We start from the raw sequence: 20,702 nt of genomic DNA, 5'->3' as shown, positions 1-20,702 counted from the left end.
GTCAGTAATGTACGAGGAACTCATGTGACTTTGTAGTATAAGTAAAGCAAAACAAAACAAAACAAAACAAAACTACACCCCCGTACAAATAACCTATTTGTAGGTACCTAAATAAATGTTTGACAAAGAATCTAGTCAAATGACCAACAGGTATACAAAGATCTCAGTAATATTATGAGATAACAGAGAAATGCAAATGATATATCAAAATAAGATATCATCTAACACTTGTTAAGAGGGCTACTGTGAACAATTCAAAATATGTGTAAGTTGGCGAGGGTTGGGATCAACAAAAACACTTGCACCCTTTTGATGAGGATGGACATTGGCAGAACCATTGTGGAAAACAGGACTGGGAATTTTTCAAAAATTAAAAGTAAGTCTACCATCCAAGCTAGCAATCCTTTTTCTGGGCATATATCAAAAAAAAAAAAAAAAAAAAAAAAAAAAAAAAAAAAAAGAAGAAGAAGAAGAAGGAAATAAACCAGTGTCTTGAAGATGCCTCTGCACCTCCATGTCCGTTGCAGCAATGATCACAGCAGTCAAGATGTGAAAATGACTTCCACTGATGAGTGGGCTGGGGTATAAACACACAATGGAATATTATTCAGCCATAAGAAGAAATATAGCCATTCACAACACTGAATTGTAACTTGAAGAGGTAAGGGGGAATCCATTTCTTGGAAGGCAGGTCAGTCTGACCTTTTCCCCTCTTGTTTACAGATACTGTGGCCAATAATGCTTATCTTTTATGCGAGTTTTCTGCCACCCAAGTGAGTAGCCAATTTTTGTGAACCTCGGGAAAACACATCTCTGACCATCAGCACACATGGCTTTATGTATGTGTGCACTTACATTAAGGCACATGTGGGATAATTTTCCTTGAATGTTTTGCAGAACCAGTTGGAAGTGAAGATTTCACAATCAGGTTACAAGGATCCCAACAATATAGCATTCAGAGAGATTAAAATCCTTGGAACACAGGAACCTAGCAACATTACAGTGAAACACAATGGTGTCCTGACTGAGATTTCTCCCAAAGTCACTTATGATTATAGCTCGAAGGTAAAAATCTGTCTTATTCTACAGTTCATCCAGAATTGTTTGTAGCATCGTGGCATTCATGCTTTCTAAAGTGGCATGCATTCCTGAAGGACCAGCGCACATACTGACCCTTGTGTGGGAGGTCAGGGTCTGGGACGGAGAATGGGAAAGAGAAGACCAGAGCTGGAATGAACTGGGAAGGGGCTGAGGAATGAAGACAAGGCACAGTAGTCTTTCCATCTCAATATCACCTTTACTCCTCAATATCCTGCTATCTCCACCTTCACATAAATAGAAATCATTGGAAAAAGAAAGGTTGGGGGAATGGGGAACAGGAGTCAAAGTAACTTAGAGAAATACTTTAAAATAAGAATCTGGCAATTCTATCTAACAGTGACAATAATCAAGGAAGATTTTTTATTGGTTGTCATGAGACTTGACACTCTTGCAAAACTTGGAATCAGTTCATTTTCATGAGGAAACTGTTTTCCAGAAAATCTTCACTGCAGGTATTCCAGTGGCCTTGCACTGGGAAGGCTGCGAAAAACATATCAAAGCTGGGAAAATAAATCAACTTTGTCTTTTACTGTAATGACATACTGATGATATTTCACTTTTTGTCCTGACAGTACATACCCAGGATGTGTCCGGTATAGGGCTAGAAACTAAGTAGTATATCGATAGCCAGTATATAGAAGCCATTTGAAGGAGGCATTTGGGAAAATAAACTTGGTATATGGTTGCCAAATTCATCTATTGTTATAAGATCAAAGGAACTTTTTGTGGTTTAAATTCAGGTGCTTAGGGAGACAATTTATGCATGTGGAATTATTGCAAAGGCAGAGAAACTAAACCAACAGATAAGAAATGATAGCTTCTTATAAAGTATGTTTTCAACACTTAAGAACCCCAACTGGTAATCTACATAGATTGATATTCCCCCCTCTCTTTTTGCAGTAATATATAATAGGTTGAGAATTGCTGATATCTCAATGGCTCAAGCTTGTCAGCTATGGGCTGTTTCTTCCTCTCAGGATTTGAAGTACGTTTTAGTTCCAGTAACCATGTTTCTGTTTTAGCAGAAATGGCAGTGAGGCAGGGAGGTGAGATTGATGGTAAGGGGCGGGGGCGGAGACAAACACAAGAGAGGTAGACATGGATTTATGATGCTAAATTAAGAAAATGCTTGATGAGCAACACTCTGAGTTTGAGCTTACTTCTTCATGATCACAGCTGAGTTTTTTTGGTTCCATTGAACTCTATTGGAATTGGGATTTCTGAATTTAATAGTAAGAGAAAACATCTCATACAAGATAGGCATCTAGCAGTGTATTCTGCATATGTGTATGTTTTAGTAGAAAGGGCATTTGCATATATTTCCAAGTTTCAGAACAACTCAATCTAAGCTAGAGTAGACTGACATTGTTATTTAGTCAATTTTATGTGACTGGCATAGCTAATATTCACTTGATCAATAAGATCAGTTTAAAATGGGAGGTTTATGCTTAGATTTTGTATATCTTCTTACTAAAATGAATTTATTCTTGATTTATTATCAAAGAGTTTCCTATTGATTTTTGCATCAAGACTGTGGCATTGTGTAATCATTGTTTAGAGTGCTGGGGGGTAGAATAGTGGAACAGGGAGGTGCGACATGATTGGGAAACTATGAAAATATTTAAATGTAATCTTATTGCTACAAACAAGTGAGAATTTTTCTCTTGCAAAGTGTTATTCTCAGAGAAGGGTAATGCAAGAAAGATAAATAGTATTTAGAGATACATTAAGCATTTGAATTGAAGAGTGAGATTTAGTGGAGAGTTCAAGTTTTTAATATCTTGTTTTGGAAAAAAAAGAGGCTGGGGTATTAGAAATGTAAGGAAGTATAATGAGTTTGTCAATGCATCAGTTTTATACCAATGAAAGATATAAAGTACAGAAAAAATTTTCATAGAAAAATTAGGATGAGAAGCCAGGTCATGTGATTCCCATTTCTATGGTCTTTCCTTTACTCCAGACTAATGGGGAACACGGATCTGAGGACTGGAGAACAAGACTCTAAGGCTTAATGGGACATGGAGGAGAGAGAATTGAGACAAAATCCTGAGGGGAATTAGGAGTCAGTGTAGGGAAGAAAAGTGAGGTTTGTATCTGGTTTAGAGTTGCCTAACTCTTCCCACAATGTAATGTACAAAGTTCTGGAAAAGCCAGGGAATTTGTGCCACTGAATCACTCTTCCTGTGTTTCTACCACTCTCCATATCACTTGCATTCATGTATTATTTAGATGCTGGAGAATCTGATTTCAGTTTTGTGATTTAGAAACATCTTTGGCCAATGAATAGTTTTATGTCTTTCCTATTGCTACAGGTTGCTGTCATCACAGAAATTGATCTCATCCTGGGAGAAGCATACACAGTGGAGTGGTCTTTGATGATAAGGGATGAAGAAAAAATTGACTGTTATCCTGATGAGTATGGCGTTACTGAGGAAAACTGTGTCTCCCGAGGCTGTGTCTGGGAGGTAACCAAACAGAAAGCCTTATAACCCTTTCTACCTACAGTCTTTGGTGAGGATGGCCCCTGTACCTTCACAACCACTTAAAATCTATCGAATGAACCTGGTTTGAATGTGAATAGTAGATGGGAATAGGAATGGGACACATTTTATTAATATTTGCTTGTTTACCAAGAGTTTAAATGTGTGTGTTTGTCAAATGATTTATAGCTGAATGATTAGTCAATGATACTTTTCTTGCAGAGCAAATAATTGGGTTCATTTAATTACCAAATCATGTATGATTAAATGAAGTGATGTTCCCCACTCACTGAACTCCAGATGCCTTTGTCTTTGATAGTTCCAAAATCACATGGCCTTCTGTTTCTATGACACTGGCCTTCTTTTTCAGGAATCCAGTTCTCCCGGTGTCCCTTACTGCTACTTCGTCAATGATCTATATTCTGTCAGCAACATCCAGTATGACTCCAATGGAGCCTCTGCTGATATCTCCTTAAAGTCTTCTATTTACACCAACGCCTTCCCCTCCACACCCGTGAATCCCCTCCGACTGCAAGTGACCTACCACAAGAATGAAATGCTGCAGTTTAAGGTAAGCTTGAAGTAGTCTCTAGGCCTTTTTCAGTTCTGTTACTTTTTGCTATACAAGATTTAGGATCCTCGCTGACTCTTCTGAACTAATCCTGCAACAATAGACTACATCCTTAGCCTGAGCCTAAGAGCAATGCAAAGTCACTGATGGAACAGGAATAATGGTCTTGATTTTTGTTGCAAGGCTGCTGAGGCTACTGTAAGGACCTGGTGAAAAGAACAGAAGTGAATGTGGAGAGACAAGTTAAAGGCACTTGTTAAATGGGTGAATGATGGAGCTTGGAGTATGTATAGTAAGGGAGATGGAGAATAGTGGACTTGGTGACACTGAGGAGGTTGAATTAAAGGACTTGGTGATGGATTTACAGGTTGTGATGAGAAATAGAGAATCATGAAAAATAATTCCCAATGTTTCCAACCTGCATTTGTACGTGAATGTCAGTGAAATTAACTGAAATAGTGCATACGGAAAATGGTTTTGCTTTGTCAAAAAAGATAACAGGTTCAATGCAAGACTCTGAATTTGAGGTATCAAGAGTTACTAAATGACAGTGAAGTTTTTTTTTTTTTTAACTTTTGTGGTTTCAATAAAACTAAGGGTTAATTAGTACAATATATTCTTATATTTATTTCTTTATTAAACTGTATGCCTTTCAAGGATAGGAAATTGACTGTTATATTATAGCTTCTGAAACCTAAAACAGAGCCCGTAGATTAGAGCAAAAGATTATATCAAATTAATGAGACACGGACACTGTGGCATTGACTTGAAAGTTCTTCAAAATTTGGCAGCAATCTTGATTCTTGTAAAGTAGAAATGATGCTATTTTTTATTCGTTTGTTCTTCCTAGCACCAGAATATGGTGCCCACCTAACGGATTTAAAGAAAATGTACTTTTCTGGGATATTAGCTCTAAATCTGATCAAGTCTACTTTGTGATCGCAGTGGCGGTTCTTGCTAACTGTTTGCAACTTTATGTCTACATTGGAACTCTGTGCCTTTGTGTTATTTCTTGCTTTATTATAGTTTTTATTTTTCATGACACAGTTTCCTAGGTTTGGGGACTTCTCCTTTTGCTCTTCCTAATTATCCTCTCCCCACTATTTTATTCCATATTATTATAATAGTATAGTCCTTCCGCAGCAGTCATCAGTCCATCTTCTGCTATGTAAGTGTACCATGACATTGAAGGTATAGACAATGTTGGAAGTCTAGCATGCTATTGACAAGATCTAGTTAACAGTTTCATTGGGAATACATCTTTTATTGAGCATTAGAGATGCCTACTGTGCTGTGTCTTCCCATCTTGGTATGCTGTTCTTCCTTATACGATTCTTCTAGGTGAACATATGTATGCATAGCTATTGATCTTGTATTTTAGGTGAAGGTTGCCTCATAGTGAAGAGAAATGTGCTATTTGTTTACCAGAATGACTGATATCATTTCTGTATTTGGTAATGGCTATAGAGCATTTCAGATTCAGCCCATATATCTTGAATGAAACCACTTAATTCTCCCAGAAAGAGCACTAGAACATTTCCTTCCCTCTTGCCTCAACTGTCTGAATTCTGCACTAGATCACACAGCTCAGGTACTGTGGATCTTCATCAATAACTATCTACCCAATAACAGGTAGATTTCTTAATGTAATGACATTGACTTAGTTCATATGCATATTTCCCACTGTAAAAGCAACTAGGCATAGAGTAGATATTCAGTTAATCAATCTTATGCACAATCTATGATTTTTTAAAATAAAATATGCTTGATTTTTTGGGGGGGTAGTGGGTGGGTTCTTTTTAATTCTGAAAACTTTTTAGAAATTTTCACATGCCAACACACAAATGAACAAATCAGGCATTCTTAGAAACCACACATCCTACAGAATAAGTTTTGAAGTTACTACAAATGTCCAAGTGAATATATTAATGTAACAGATGCCTTTCACATGAGCTAAGATAGCCACAAATAAAAATGTTAAGTCTGATATTTTTCTTTGATATGTTAGTTAAATCCCAGCTGTCAGCCTAAAGAAGACAAAAAAAGATAACACACAGGTACTTTGCCAAATTCACGAAGATTTTGCTGAGGGTAATTCTTTGGAGTATCAGCCTGGCTTAAAGTCCTCCTTTCTTCACAAATAATAATTGTATGTCTTTATATGCTACAGCATGATATTTTGGTATATTTTTGCAATGGCCCTTTTGGCTATATCCCATCTCAGGCATCTACTATATCTTTATTATGAGGCACATAAAATGTTCTATCTTTTCCTGAATTATGTGATAAAATATTATTAACTGTAGTCATTTCTATAGATTGCCAAATTTGCTTCATTATTTGCATCCTTGCCTAACGTCTGTTTCCTCTGGCCTAGATTTATGATCCCAACAACAGCAGATATGAAGTCCCCGTCCCTCTGAATCTGCCCACGGCCCCATCGAGCACCCCTGAGAATCAGCTCTATGAAGTCGTCATTAAGGAGAACCCGTTTGGGGTTGTGATCCAGAGGAAGAGCACAGGCACCATCATGTGAGTGTTGGCCGTGAAAAGGCAGCTGCCTGAGGCCCATGCAGGGTCCATGTTCTTTTCCAAATGTTGCTTTTGGTGTTGTAGTTGGGACTCGCAGTTGCTGGGCTTCACGTTCAACGACATGTTCATCCGCATCTCCACCCGCCTTCCCTCCACGTACCTGTATGGCTTTGGGGAGACAGAGCACACATCGTTTCGCAGAGACCTGAACTGGCACACTTGGGGGATGTTTGCCCGAGACCAGCCCCCGGGGGTAAGGACAGAGTGTTTGGGTTCTGTGTCTCTGCCTGTCTCTTCACACTGAGTGTGTGTACACTCTGTGCTTTGCCCTCCTGACTCAGCCTGAATTTTAAAATTCTGCTGTTAGACAAGGGGATAGTTTTTAGGCTCTTTGTTTCATCTGTTTATATATTCACAAAGAAGTGTGGTGTATTAGATTTTTTAATTGAGTTTCTTTTAAAATTATAATGTCTCTTAACCACCTGCCACCTCTTTTTCATGCCTGTTAGTACAAGTTGAATTCCTATGGTGTCCACCCCTACTACATGGCCCTGGAGGAGGATGGCAGTGCCCATGGAGTGCTCCTGCTGAACAGCAATGCCATGGGTAAGGCTGTGCCAGTCACTCCCCTCGCTTTAGTGCATGAATCCAAGTAACCTTGGAATTTATTTGACCTAGCTACATCTACAAGATGAAAATTATAATTTTGTGGGCATTTGTGTATTTATCTGTACATTTCCCATTTATAAGTTTAATAATAAGTTTTAAGACTTTACTCAACCTGTGTCTCAGTGAAAAACGTATAAGAATGATTAGCTAATCTGAAACACAAATACTATGGTGGTCAGATAAGGGAGCCAGCTATGTCACTGAAATACCTGTGAAGCTAAGTTTAAACTCTCATTCAGAGGCAAGGGTGTGAAGAAAAAATCATACAGTATTTAGGAGACGTAGATCAGTAGGGTAGAGAAAAGAGATATAGAAATTGACAAAAATACTAAGGTGCATCCTTCAGTTAGTAGTATTAATATCTGTCCGTACTTTACATCTGACAATCTTCACCTGTTATATAAGATACCATTGAGGGAGGTTGAGTGAAGTGTGCACATATACTCTAAGTACTGTTTCTAACTTCTTTCATGTCTTAGATTGTTCTGAAGTAAAAGTAATAGCACTTTCATGTCTTACATTGTTCTGAAGTAAAAGTAATAGCACTTTTAAAGAAGCAGAAGATAATAAAGGATAGGAATTTGGGAACAATCCAAGTTTAGGACCCTGTGAAAATCCATGTAACTGCTTTCTGTGAGGTTATAGCTTATAGTGTTTTGCAACAGGGAGAACCCAGGAAGAGGGAGGCCATGTGGATTTCAGGGATGATTCCTCTCCTTTAAGGATTGCTGTGCAGGTGGCATTTTTCTGTTTTCAGATGTGACATTCCAGCCCATGCCTGCCTTGACCTACCGGACCACGGGGGGAGTTCTGGACTTTTATGTGTTCCTGGGACCAACTCCAGAGCTGGTCACCCAGCAGTACACTGAGGTAAGCAGTGATTTCAACTGGTTGCCAAATTATTTATACAGTGCATTCTGTGTGCCAAACGAACATTTGGAGATGCAACTCAAAGTTGAGTAACTGGAACTGTGTTGTTTCTTAGAGAAATATACTGCTGAATAAGGAGAAATACATATATTATGTTACTCCTTTAATTAATAGCCTCTCTGGGCACTGAAGCAACACAAACAAAGTGGTAGTGTTCATGGTGATGTGGTAATGATACTGATGGTGGTGATATTAAGGAAGTGGTATAGAGTGCTGGTATGGTGATTGTGGGGGTGATGGTAACAATGATGTTGGTAGTAATGGTGGTTTTGATGGTTGTATTAACGTAAAGGCTGATGGGAGTGATGGCTTAGTGGTGGTGGAGCTGGTGATCGTAGTGGTGGTACTGGTGGAATGATTCTTGGGAAATGCTCAGGGTGATGTTATTGATGATGGACAATGGTGGGGGTGGGGAAAGTGATGGTTGGGAAGTTGGTGATAATGGTTGTGGTGATTTGAATTGTGATTGTTGTGGCGACAACAGCACATACTTCTATATCAACCAGATAATGCCACTTTTTACATAACATATATTAAAGCACTTACATTTAAGAGGGTATATCAAAATTTCAAGGAAACTGGAATTAAAAATAGATTTTATTTTGATGCAGAATATCTGAAACCCACAGATACTCTTCCACAAAATGTGTTTTCTCAGAACTTTCTGAAGACTAAATTTCAAAATGTTTTTGCAGTAAAATAAGTGTAACCTTTTAATTTCTTTTCTACTTACTATTTGAAGTAGCCTTGTATTAACTCAGCCAATCCTCATGAAATCAGAATGAAACTGATTCTATTTTTAAATATTAATTAATTAATTAATCTTGGAAAGGCAGATATACAGAGAGGAGGAGAGACAGAGAGAAAGGTCTTCTACCCACTGGTTAATTCCCCAAGTAATGGCAACGACTGGAGCTAATCTGATACGAAGCCAGGAGCCAGGAGCCTCTTCTGGTCTCCCATGTAGATACAAGTTGCCAAGGCTTTGGGCCATCCTCTTCTGCTGTCTCAGGCCACAGGCAGGAAGCAGGAAGGGGAGTAGAGCAGCCAGAACATGAAGATTCCAGCACATACCCCTAGGCTACCACGCTGGGCCTGCAACTGATTGTATTTCTAGCCCCAGCTTACAAGTAAGAAACCAGTCTGCACAGAGGTTATTATTTAACTTTTGATTGAGGTGACAAAAAAGTTTGCTGCTTGAGCATAATAAGTTAGCTGGACCACATTTAAAAGTCAGAGAAAAGTCAGATTTTGCAGATTTCCTAGGAAGTAGCTCAAATTTGACTGGAAGCGCTATCCACAAAATCCCGTGGCTCTGTTCCATCAGTTTCCTTCTAAAAACCCAGGTGAACCCAGGTGAACTTTCAGTCATTTCCCTCTAAAACTTGCCTGGATGTGAGGATACTGGAATGCTAGACAATATTCACTTCACAGAGAACTTCAATATAGATTCTGCTTTTTGAGGATACATGTTTGCTGTCTACTTTGTAGGTGATTGGTCGGCCTGTGATGGTGCCTTACTGGTCCTTGGGGTTCCAGCTGTGTCGCTATGGATACGAGAATGACACTGAGATTGCCAACTTGTATGAAGACATGGTGGCTGCCCAGATCCCCTATGTAAGTTCTCAGTCCTGGTTTCCTGGTTCTGGGATCTGCATAGCTAACCGAGTGATCTCTGTATGTGGAACCTATGCGAAATTTTTATATTATTCTACAGAGAAAAACATACTTTTTCACATATATCACGTAGTGCCTCCTCACAATACAGGTCTTGTGCCCATCTTGCAGAGATGGAATTCAAAGACCACATTTGACCAAAGGAGGATGGGAATAGGGAGGGCTTCAGTGTCTTTTCTATGACCTTTTGCTTCCTTCTGTTTTTTTTACATGACTTCAAAACAGTTAGTGACAAAATATTGATTCCATGTGAACAAGAGCCTGTGAACTGTTGTTTTAATCAGTTAAAGTAAAATTCAAAAGCAGTCATGTCATTACATGCATAATGTGTGTGTTCTCAGTTCCAACCCTCTGCTCACACCGTAGCCCTGTGCTTCGTCAGCTCTAAGGAGACCTCTGGTTCAAAGGATCTGTATTTCTGAAGAAATTTAGGGGACAGAATTATGTATATCTTGCACTTAACAAGAGTTTCAATAATCAGAGGTGATTCCGTGGATAACTTATATATATTAGTTTTATTTCTATTTAATTTTTCCATTGTTTACTGTTGTTCTAGCACTGGAAAGTTTACTGTGTGACATCACACTCATTATCTTGAATATTCTAAAGCCATGATGGGTTTTTGTTTAGGGTTTATTTTCCATTTGTGTTGCCTGCTGAATTAGTTTTTTTTTTTTTCCATTTTACAACTGAAAATTTGAAGAAGCAGGTCAGTTTTCCAGGATCTATTCTGATCTCCAATGTAGATGCAATGCCAAGATGTGAGAGCATTAGAAAAGGCTATCTAACTTGCTGTGAGGGAGTAGAGAGTTGTTTTATGGACCTGGGCTGGGACCGCAGGCAGCACTCAATTTCCTGTGTCTTCCCCAGGATGTGCAGTACTCAGACATCGACTACATGGAGAGGCAGCTGGACTTCACCCTCAGCCCCAACTTTGCTGGGCTTCCTGCTCTGATTGATCGCATGCATGCTGAGGGGATGCGGTTCATCCTCATCCTGGTGAGTGCTCCCAGTGCTGTGTGAGGGTGTTTGGGAGGCTGAGTGGGCCTTGGTGGAGAAGGCCTGTCGTGTCTTTGCCTTCCTGATGTGGGCAGAGAAACTGAAGTGCAACTAGGAAGGTGCATTTCCTGAATGTTAAAAGTGCTCCACCATTCAGGTGGAACCTGAAGACTTTCCCGCTTGAAGGTGTTCTCTCTTTCTATTGTCCCATTGTCATTCCAGCTTTGTTTTTTCCCAGCTGACCTGTGGTTTGATTTCAGGACCCAGCCATCTCAGGCAATGAGACTCAGCCTTATCCTGCATTCACCCGGGGTGTGGAGGATGACGTGTTCATCAAATATCCCAATGGTGGTGGCATCGTCTGGGGGAAGGTATGACCTAAGCGCTGATCAATTCCCAGTCAGGGTTGGGTCACTGCTACCTCTGTTTGTGTCTGTGGTTCCTTTGGCCTTTTCTAATTAGACATTGAAGTCAGTAGCTTGCTTGCTTTCTTTTTTTTTTCAACCGAAATTTGATGAGGACTTTCCAAGTAATTTAGATGCATTATAAAATCATTTTTTTTTACAAAGTAAATAATGCTGTATTAGAAGTGATTATTACTTCTCTGATGGTGACTTTAAATTTCTTAGAAGAATGGGATAGCACTTGTTGCATTGCTTTTGTTTTTCTCTGTAGGTCTGGCCTGATTACCCTAATGTTGTTGTGAACAGCTCTCTGGACTGGGATAGTCAAGTGGAGGTAAATTGTTCTTTGTCAAAGTTGAGTAAGTTGGGTTTCCTCGGATGGAGCAGCCACACCTGAGTTTCGTGAAGTGCCTCTGTAATGGACAGATCAGGGCCAGGGAAAATCCTTGTGTGTTCCAGTTACTTCACAGGCAATACCTACTCCCACCAGGGGTAAAGGCATCTTTATTCTTGTGAATTAAGATTGAGAGAGCTGAAAATCCTTGTCTAAGGCTGTGGCTGATGGGTTTGTAAATTCAGTTCAAGGGCTGTCAAATTCCAAAGACCCATGTGATTTCCTGAGGAGAATCCTTCAAGAATTACTTTCTTTCCTTATATCATATTGTGATTATTTTGGTTATCCTTTTGAAATGGTCTCCACTATTGTCTTTGATTGGGTCTTTCCCACTCTGTAGCATTTTTTTTTTTTTATTCACAAAGAGTTTCTCTGTCTTTACATGAAAACCCTCATACCCTTTACTCTCTTGAGTCCCTCAACTTGGCTGTCATCTCTGAGTTTTCTCACGTGTGTTAAAAGTTACTCTTTTTAGAGCTAGGTTCCTGCTTAGCGTGGACACAGGATTTCCATGCTTTTGGACCAGAATTTTTTTTTTTTTTTTGCAGTTTCACTAAACAGTTGTTGTTTGAAGAAATAATTGGTTTCTGATTGTAGAGCAGTCTTTCAGTCACGTCCTCTGACAAGGAGTTGATACACTCTGCTTTATTTCTACTTATTTATTTTTAAAGATTTATTTTATTTTTATTGGAAAGTCAGATATACAGAGAGGATGAGAGACAGAAAGGAAGACCTTTATTCCAATTCTCCATCCTACCACCTTCCTCAGTGCTCTAACTTGGCTCAGCTGGAGTTGTTTGTATCTGATGAAGGTTCTTTTTCTGTTCCCATGGTGTTTACCTCTATCTTCCAACAAAGACCCCCCTGTGTGCCCTTCTCAGGATTCTGATGGATGTTGCTCTCTGGGGCAGATTCTGGCTGTATTGATCCATTTCTGTTTTCTTCTTTGTGTCCTCATTTGTCTTTTATGTAGACAAATGAATTATTCTTTGCATTTTGTCTATTGTGCATAATAACCTCAGATCCCCTGGGCGCATACCTTTATCTGCTGTTCCTTCCTATCTTTGCCCTAGCATCATTTAGTTCTTTAGCTCTTAAAATGCAGTTAGTAATAAAAGAGGAGGCTACCTGTAGTGATATACAAGGGAACATCACGTATTTCTATTGGAAATCATTGGAATGGAGTCACAGATTGTCTATATTTCTGATGGAAATACAGACAGTGATCTTATTTTTGATGGATGATGAAGAGAAGGGGAAATTTCTATTTCCTTAAGTGATCCCAGTTTACATTACGTGTGCAGTTTTCATGAAATTCTGAAACCTTGCAAAGACAGTTGCATTCTTGGGGTGCTGTTTTAACTAGTTTCTGTTCCTAACTCTCGGTGTTTTACTCATGATTCTAGACCATTATTTTAGGCTCTGATTATACTCTTACTTTGTGATTCAAGTGTTTTCTTAAGTTCTCAATGATAGCCCATTTACTGTCTAATACATATTTAAAACAAACATGCAATATTTATTTTTTTACAGCAATACCGAGCTTATGCAGCCTTCCCGGACTTTTTCCGCAATTCTACTGCCAGCTGGTGGAAGAGGGAAATTGAAGAGATGTACAGCAATCCTCAGCAGCCAGAGAGGAGCTTGAAGTTTGACGGAATATGGATTGTAAGTGTGTGTGTGTGTGTGTGTGTGTGTGTGTGTGTATCTCTGTGTATCTAAGCGTAAGTCTCGTTGGCCCTTAGTTAAAATGATAATAATCTCCCAAGATCGACTTTGGGTACCTGACACTGTACTTCCCACATCTGGCAGTGGGACAGCCTTGCATACCTGCATGTCTGGTTTCTGATCAAGAATTTCAGAAGTGTTTATAGCAAATACCTTAGCACTTTGATTTTCTTCCATCCAGGTGGAGAATATTTTTTTTTTTTATTCCTCTCAACAGAAATTTTGTAGGAGTTAATTGAACTCTTTAGCCAGATCCTCCTGGGAATTAATGAGACTCTTTGGACTGGCATCCGCAGGGAGTTCTTGATGTTGAATGATTCTTTACTACAAGTTTCCTCTCTCAATTGATAGAATATAGCTGTCTTAGAAGTTAGCTGTGTCTGTGTTTACATTTCCAGGACATGAATGAGCCGTCAAGCTTTGTGAATGGGGCAGTTTCTCCAGGCTGCACGGATGCAACTCTGAACCATCCACCCTACATGCCACGTAAGGACCCTTAATCCCTTCATCTGCAGAGCCAGAGCCACTGAGAGCCATGTCCAGGAGCTTGCTTATCAGTGACGTGGGTTCTTGGGGGCCACAGACAAATTTACCACAAGCATTTCACCCAAATGGGTTATGTACAAGTTCCTGGGTCTCCTGGATAATTTCAAATTTGTCCAGCAAGCATATAGCAGTGATATTGGCTCCAAAAGATGTGCACCCCCCCCCCCAAAAGACATCAGAACTCTTTCCACAAGGTAGTATCTCTCTCTTAGCATAGAGTAGATAGGCATTGCAGGTATGGTTCTACTCATGTGTTGGCTCCAGAGATCATTCTGTCAGTGAACATAGTGACTTTCCACAGGTTACATGATGTTTACTAAACTTACATGGATTTTTTTAAAACACAAAATGCCACTGACACTCTCATTTTTGTAACACTAGGATTAGAGATATGTGAGACACTTTGCTTGTTAAAATCATACATCAGAGCTTGTCTAGCTCCACTGACAGCTGTGAATTCATTCCCAAACCTCTGTTTTCTCCAACAATCCTGATGTTTAAAGCACTTTTGGGTACCACTGCAACTCAGAGCTGAGCAGTGTTCCTGCACATGGTGGGAGAGGGACTCGTGCTGAGGAGTTATCTTAACATCCATAGTCTTTTTTTTTAATTAAAAAAAATTTATTTATTATTTTTAATTCATTAATTATCTTGTATTATGTGACACAGTTTCATAGGTACTGGGATTCTCCCCACCCCTCCCCAAACCCTCCCACCATGGTGGATTCCTCCACCTTGTTGCATAACCACAGCTCAAGTTCAGTTGAGATTCCCCCATTGCAAGCGTATACCAAACATAGAGTCCAGCATCTTATTGTCCAGTCAAGTTCAACGGCTTCTTAGGTATACCCTCTCTGGTCTGAAGACCGAGCCAGCAGAGTATCATCCCGATCAATTAAAAGCTCCAACATACCATCAACATCCATAGTCTTTTTTTTTTTTTTAAGATTTTTTATTGTTATTGGAAAGCCGGATATACAGAGAGGAGGAGAGACAGAGAGGAAAATCTTCCATCGATGTTTCACTCCCCAAGTGAGCCGCAACGGACCTGTACGCGCCAATCCGATGCCGGGACCAAGAACCTCTTCCAGGTCTCCCACGCGGGTGCAGGGTCCCAAAGCTTTGGGCCGTCCTCGACTGCTTTCCCAGGCCACAAGCAGGGAGCTGGATGGGAAGTGGAACTGCCAGGATTAGAACTGGCGCCCATATGGGATCCCGGGGCTTTCAAGGCGAGGACTTTAGCCGCTAGGCCACACCGCAGGGCCCAGCATCCATAGTCTTTTGAAGAGAGGTCAGTAACACACAGGAGCAGAGCTGATTTAACATCTCTGCATCTTCCCTCAGACCTGGAAGCCAGGGGCACGGGCCTGAACAGCAAGACCCTGTGCATGGAGAGTGAGCAGATCCTGCCAGATGGCTCCCCAGTGCGGCACTACGATGTGCACAACCTGTATGGGTGGTCCCAGACCAGGCCCACCTACGAGTGAGTCATTGTCTCCTTTCTCCCTTGTGCATGATCTGTACGACAGCCAGAAGTGGATGAAGGTGTTATGTGACAATTCCTGCTTACTAAGCAAACACTAGGTGTGCATGGAGCAGGTACTGTGCTTATAGATTAAATATAGCAGGGTGCCACCAGTGCGGAACCAATAGTCCAGTTATCATATGATCTCCTAAACATCAGAAATCACAGCACAATGTATTAGTCATGTATTTGTGGCGATGCAGATATAAACAACACCTGTGCATTGCCTGTCACATAAAGTATAACATGTATCACCCCCAAATCCCACTACTGCATGTATAGCCAAAGATATGAACACATTATATCAAAGGGATATCTGCACCCTCATGTTTATAACAGCACTGTTCACAATTACCAGGTGTCCATCATCACATGAATAGACGAAGAAAATGAAGAAAATTGTGTCACGAGGCAATATTAGAAAATGATTCAGTTACAAAGAAAGTTATTTTAACATTTGCAGCAAAAAGCTTAGAATCAGGACATGATGTTGAGTGAAATCAGACACAGAAAGATAAATATTGCATGTACTTGTGTATATGTGGGAGCTTTTATGCAAAAAAAGAGAAAAAGACAAAAAGGAAAGAAATGCTTGTATGATCAGTTGTGCTGCAAATATAGTGTTTTGTCAAACTTCGTTTTAAATGTCAAACCAATGTATAGGAATTATGTACTAGGATTGTTATAATGGGTTTGTGACTATTTAGGCATTTGTATGAGTGAAACTGAACATGCTTTCATTTTATTATTATAAAAATAGCCCATGGCTAGTTTAGGTTGAACATTGTTGTTTGTGTTTTGTATTTGTTGATCCTTTTGCTTAGTGACATGTTTAGCCGTTGGCCATAAATTAAAAATATGTTATTTCAAAAAATAATAAAATATTGAGTAGAAACAGATTGAAAGAAGGAATCTATAGCATATAAAATTAAATACATTGCATGAAGTTTGGTAGTAGTGGTAGCACTCACATTCCTGGTTCATGCATTTTCATTATTATTGTGGAAGAATTCAGTAAGCTGCTGATAGAATAAATTTAGTTACAGGTGGCAAAGAGAGTGCAGAGAACTGAACAACTCTCCTTTGCCTTCAAAGTGAATCTTCTTGACACGCAAATTTTTACGGGGCATTCTTGTTGAGTAACGAATAGGTGCACAGAGACACTGTTGAGCTCAATGAAAAAATATAAATTATCCCAGGTGTGTCATTAAGGGAATTCAGCCTCTTTCAACAAATATAGAAAACCTAGCACAGATAAGGAAATCCATTGGTGGCGGTGTCATTATCGTGAGACCGTGATACACAGACCTGGAGATGGTAGTTCTGCCACTCAGTATGGTCTCTAGATGTAATTGAGACAGTGTAAATGTCAGGTGCAGGGGCCTGCTCTAGGTCTAACAGAGCTTACTATGGTGCAGTAGCATACTGTTTTTGTAGGCAAAGGGGATATAATTTAAAATAACAAAAGTGTAGTATTTTAAAGATGTAACCGGCAGAAGAGTCACTAATTAGCATTATGCAGCATTTTGTGCTGTGCGTAATTGTGTAAGCTGTATCTTGGTTTCCTGGTGGTGTATCAGGTCTGTTAATGCCTGGATTCTCATAGACAACATGCATGCTGAATTGTGCTAGATATTGTGAAGGTTATGTCATCACATAGCAGTCAGATGATTCATTATCTCCATTATACTTTCATGCATAAAAATGTATCATTATGATCCCTCACATACATATATAAGAACACTGTACATGACTTATTGAATGAATAATTAGAAAGATGGAAGGATTGATTGCATTTTGGTTAACACAGTGAGTTTGCTAATAGCAAAGGTCTTGTAAAACACTGTCCGGAGACACATTCAGTCCCGTGTAATCGTGCAGCCAGTCTTGTGTGACCACCTCTTAGATTCAAGAGTTCTGAGGAGGGGAAGCACTATGGCTTTCCCCTTTCCTGAGGTGCCCACTACTCATCTCTTTGTCTCCTGCCAACCAGAGCTGTGCAGGAGGTGACAGGACAGCGAGGGATCGTCATCACACGCTCCACGTTCCCCTCTTCTGGCCGCTGGGGTGGACACTGGCTGGGAGACAACACAGCCGCGTGGGACCAGCTGAAGAAGTCGATCATTGGTGTGTGGCCTTGCTGCCAGAGCCTCTGCGGGCAGGGGTGGTTGGTAAAGGCAAGGAGGAGGAGGCAGGTGTCCATGCTGGGTCTGACAGAGCTGTGGTTCCCCTTGCAGGCATGATGGAGTTCAGCCTGTTTGGCATCTCCTATGTAAGTGCGTCCTGGAGCCCTCCTAGTGACCAAGAAGATGGGGTCAAGTTTGAGAGATCCTCAAGAGTCCCGTTTGTTCCCTCTCGGTTCAGACAGGAGCAGATATCTGCGGGTTCTTTCAAGACTCTGAGTATGAGATGTGTGCTCGTTGGATGCAGCTGGGGGCCTTTTACCCGTTCTCCAGGAACCACAACACCCTTGGGGCCAAGGTCAGACATTAGTTCTTCCCTCCAGTGTTTTGTGTTGTATGAAAAGCACTTTCTGTTTGTGAGTTTTCACTGGAGGCATATTTAAAACTATTTAATCCTGTGTCCCAGTAAACTACATTCCCAGGTATTCTTTGCTTAAGCATAATCCTATCAAACATGAACTGGAGGAACTTATTTTTCTTTGCATTTAATTGAGAGAGAGAGAGAGGGAAAACAAGAGAGAGAGATGGGGAGGGACTGTGAGTTATCAATAGTTATTTTTGTATAGCTGTTTGTGAACTTCATTAGAAATGATCAATAAGTGAAACCCCTAAACGGTAGGTCCTCAGGGGTACGCTCTGACACTTTTGTGTTTTTCAGAGACAAGACCCAGTGTCCTGGAATGCTACCTTTGAGGATATTTCCAGAAGTGTCCTGGAGACCAGATACACCCTGTTGCCCTATTTCTATACCCTGATGTACAAGGCCCATGTGGATGGCAGCACTGTTGTGCGACCTCTTCTCCATGAGTGAGTGTCTAGTTGAGATCTCAATGAGCAATGGGTTATTTTCTTCCCTCTGTAGGATGACAGGTGATGCAAATATTTGTGCAGGCTGAATTCAGACTGTCTTCTGTTCAAAGCTCTCTAGACACACATCATAGGCCAGTGCTCCTTCGGCATAGTGTTCTCCATGGCCTCGATCATTGTAAAAGTTATCTCCTGAAGGACAATCTTTATGTGATGCAGCTCAACACCTGAATGCTTCTTACAGTGTGACTTGTGGGACGTTGTATTTGGCATTTGTAGTTCTTTGGTCTTGTGTTGTCCCAGGTCAGAAAAGTAGGTATTGCTCTAGGGGAGTCTTGGGGGGGATGAGGGTCTTGCTTATTCATCTGTGCCATGGTAAAGCCATGTGGTAATATTTTATGGTAGAGAAAATGGTTGATTTCAATCAGGACTTAAGTTTGAGATGGATATCAGAGTACAGTTATGTACAGCTCTGTACGTTCTCGTTTGAGGCAGATATATGCAAGAAATAGGGATCCATGAGATGCAGTTAAATTTCCGTCTTGTGTCTGAAGTTGAGATATTCCTTCAGAAATGGTGTTTTGCTGGGATTATGTGTGACACCTTGATATCTCTTCCTAGGTTTGTGTCAGATCAAGTGACTTGGGACATAGATGGTCAGTTTCTTCTGGGCCCAGCCTTCCTGATCAGCCCCGTCCTGCAGCCTGTGAGTATGGAGGCCTCTGTGGGCAGAGCGCCCTTGCTTAACAAAGAATAGAAAAGCAACCTTTTGTGGAAGCTCCTGAGACTTGTTCCTGTGTCTCTCTCTTCCTTTTCTTATGAGCCCTTCATTTAGGAATTCTTGGTTTTGGCCTCTTCCTGTTCAAATCTGAGTACCAATTTTTATGTATTGGGAAATCAAATGGGATGTATTTAAAGATATAATCATTTCCCTATTCATTAAAATTAAGAAAACAGAGTCAGGTGTGAGGGTAGTGCAAATAATGCATCCGTTTTCTCTATCGGTGTCGATTCTTGAGTGAACCTGCTTGTAGCCATGTGTGTAATCTTCCTGCTGCCTGGCCCCTTCGTTCCATTGAGGCCTCCAGGGAGCAACAGTATTTCTCAAGTTTGTTTACTGGTGGTTGGGCTTCCAACTGAAACAGCAGCTAGTTGAACCTCCTCAGATCTCACTGTACTTCCATGGGGCAGCAACTGGGCATGGAATAGAGGATGCCATTCAAGAGCCTGGGCTCCACAGGTCTAATTCCAGCTGGTTGAATCATGGGATTTGCACTTGATGGCTCAAGTAGTTGTCTTCCTGCCACCCATGGGGTAGGCCTGAAATGAGATCATAGCTCCAGGTTTTAGGCTTGGCCAGCCTTGTTTGTTGACAGTGATTGTGGAGATGAGAAGCAAATAGAAGATCTGTATTTCTGTCTCTCTGTTTCTCTGCCTTTAAAGTAGAAGAAAAGAAAAACACTCTCATTTTATGTATGATGTTTTCTGTTCCTGATACCAAAACTGAGCTGTTTGTCTCTTTAAAGGGGGAGATGACGTTAGTTTATAAGCCAATGGTATTTTTTTCCCTTGAGCTTTGCAAAGGAAATAAGACTTTGTGGAACCCACTGGTTTGAGTGAAGCAAATATCCCGCTGTTTGAAAATGGCACAAGAAGGAAGGTTCCCCACATTTCTGAGCTCTAGAAACCCTGTGGTTTAAATTTTTTCCTCTGTAATTTGGGTATTTGTCCTATGTACCCATGCCTGACATGCATGCCTTCTTTGTGTTTAATTCTAGGGTGCCAGAGAAGTCACTGCGTATTTCCCTGAAGCCCGTTGGTATGACTACCACACAGTAAGTCGTAAATCTTTATGCAGCCTGGGAATATAGTACAGAAGCTTTAGACTGGACAGTCTTCAGGCCAAATGCTGCCTCTAATCTGTCTCTCTTCTCCTCTCTGTATATATGACTTTGCAATAAAAATGGAAGTAAGTCTTTTAAAAAATTTAAGTGTATTGCAGTATAAACAATTTTAGAATCCAGGCATACTTTTGTCGTATGTATTTCTCATGAACCTTAGGAAATATTTTGCTGTTATGATAAAAATCATATATAGCACATAAAGTGATGAGTAATGGTTAACATAAAATTTTTCCTAGAATAATTGGCTTTTAA

The 20,702-nt window shown here is 40.3% G+C and overlaps 1 protein-coding gene across 1 annotated transcript in view; it reads left to right on the top strand.

The window, feature by feature from the left end:
• LOC101532167 (maltase-glucoamylase) overlaps positions 1-20,702 on the top strand; it is a 108,410-nt gene that overhangs the window by 53,046 nt on the left and 34,662 nt on the right. The window contains exons 46-66 of the mRNA XM_058681251.1: positions 724-773; positions 898-1,065; positions 3,414-3,566; positions 3,952-4,152; positions 6,530-6,684; positions 6,769-6,937; positions 7,194-7,290; positions 8,111-8,223; positions 9,775-9,900; positions 10,831-10,959; positions 11,220-11,330; positions 11,635-11,697; positions 13,291-13,425; positions 13,884-13,971; positions 15,376-15,514; positions 17,550-17,683; positions 17,794-17,828; positions 17,921-18,037; positions 18,398-18,546; positions 19,168-19,252; positions 20,325-20,381. Coding sequence (XP_058537234.1) covers positions 724-773; positions 898-1,065; positions 3,414-3,566; positions 3,952-4,152; positions 6,530-6,684; positions 6,769-6,937; positions 7,194-7,290; positions 8,111-8,223; positions 9,775-9,900; positions 10,831-10,959; positions 11,220-11,330; positions 11,635-11,697; positions 13,291-13,425; positions 13,884-13,971; positions 15,376-15,514; positions 17,550-17,683; positions 17,794-17,828; positions 17,921-18,037; positions 18,398-18,546; positions 19,168-19,252; positions 20,325-20,381 — 2,474 coding nt within the window. The remainder of the gene's footprint in view (positions 1-723; positions 774-897; positions 1,066-3,413; positions 3,567-3,951; positions 4,153-6,529; positions 6,685-6,768; positions 6,938-7,193; positions 7,291-8,110; positions 8,224-9,774; positions 9,901-10,830; positions 10,960-11,219; positions 11,331-11,634; positions 11,698-13,290; positions 13,426-13,883; positions 13,972-15,375; positions 15,515-17,549; positions 17,684-17,793; positions 17,829-17,920; positions 18,038-18,397; positions 18,547-19,167; positions 19,253-20,324; positions 20,382-20,702) is intronic.

Source organism: Ochotona princeps, chromosome 25 (assembly GCF_030435755.1).
Source record: "Ochotona princeps isolate mOchPri1 chromosome 25, mOchPri1.hap1, whole genome shotgun sequence".
Lineage (NCBI taxonomy): Eukaryota > Metazoa > Chordata > Mammalia > Lagomorpha > Ochotonidae > Ochotona > Ochotona princeps.
This window is presented reverse-complemented; position numbering and strand designations above follow the sequence as displayed.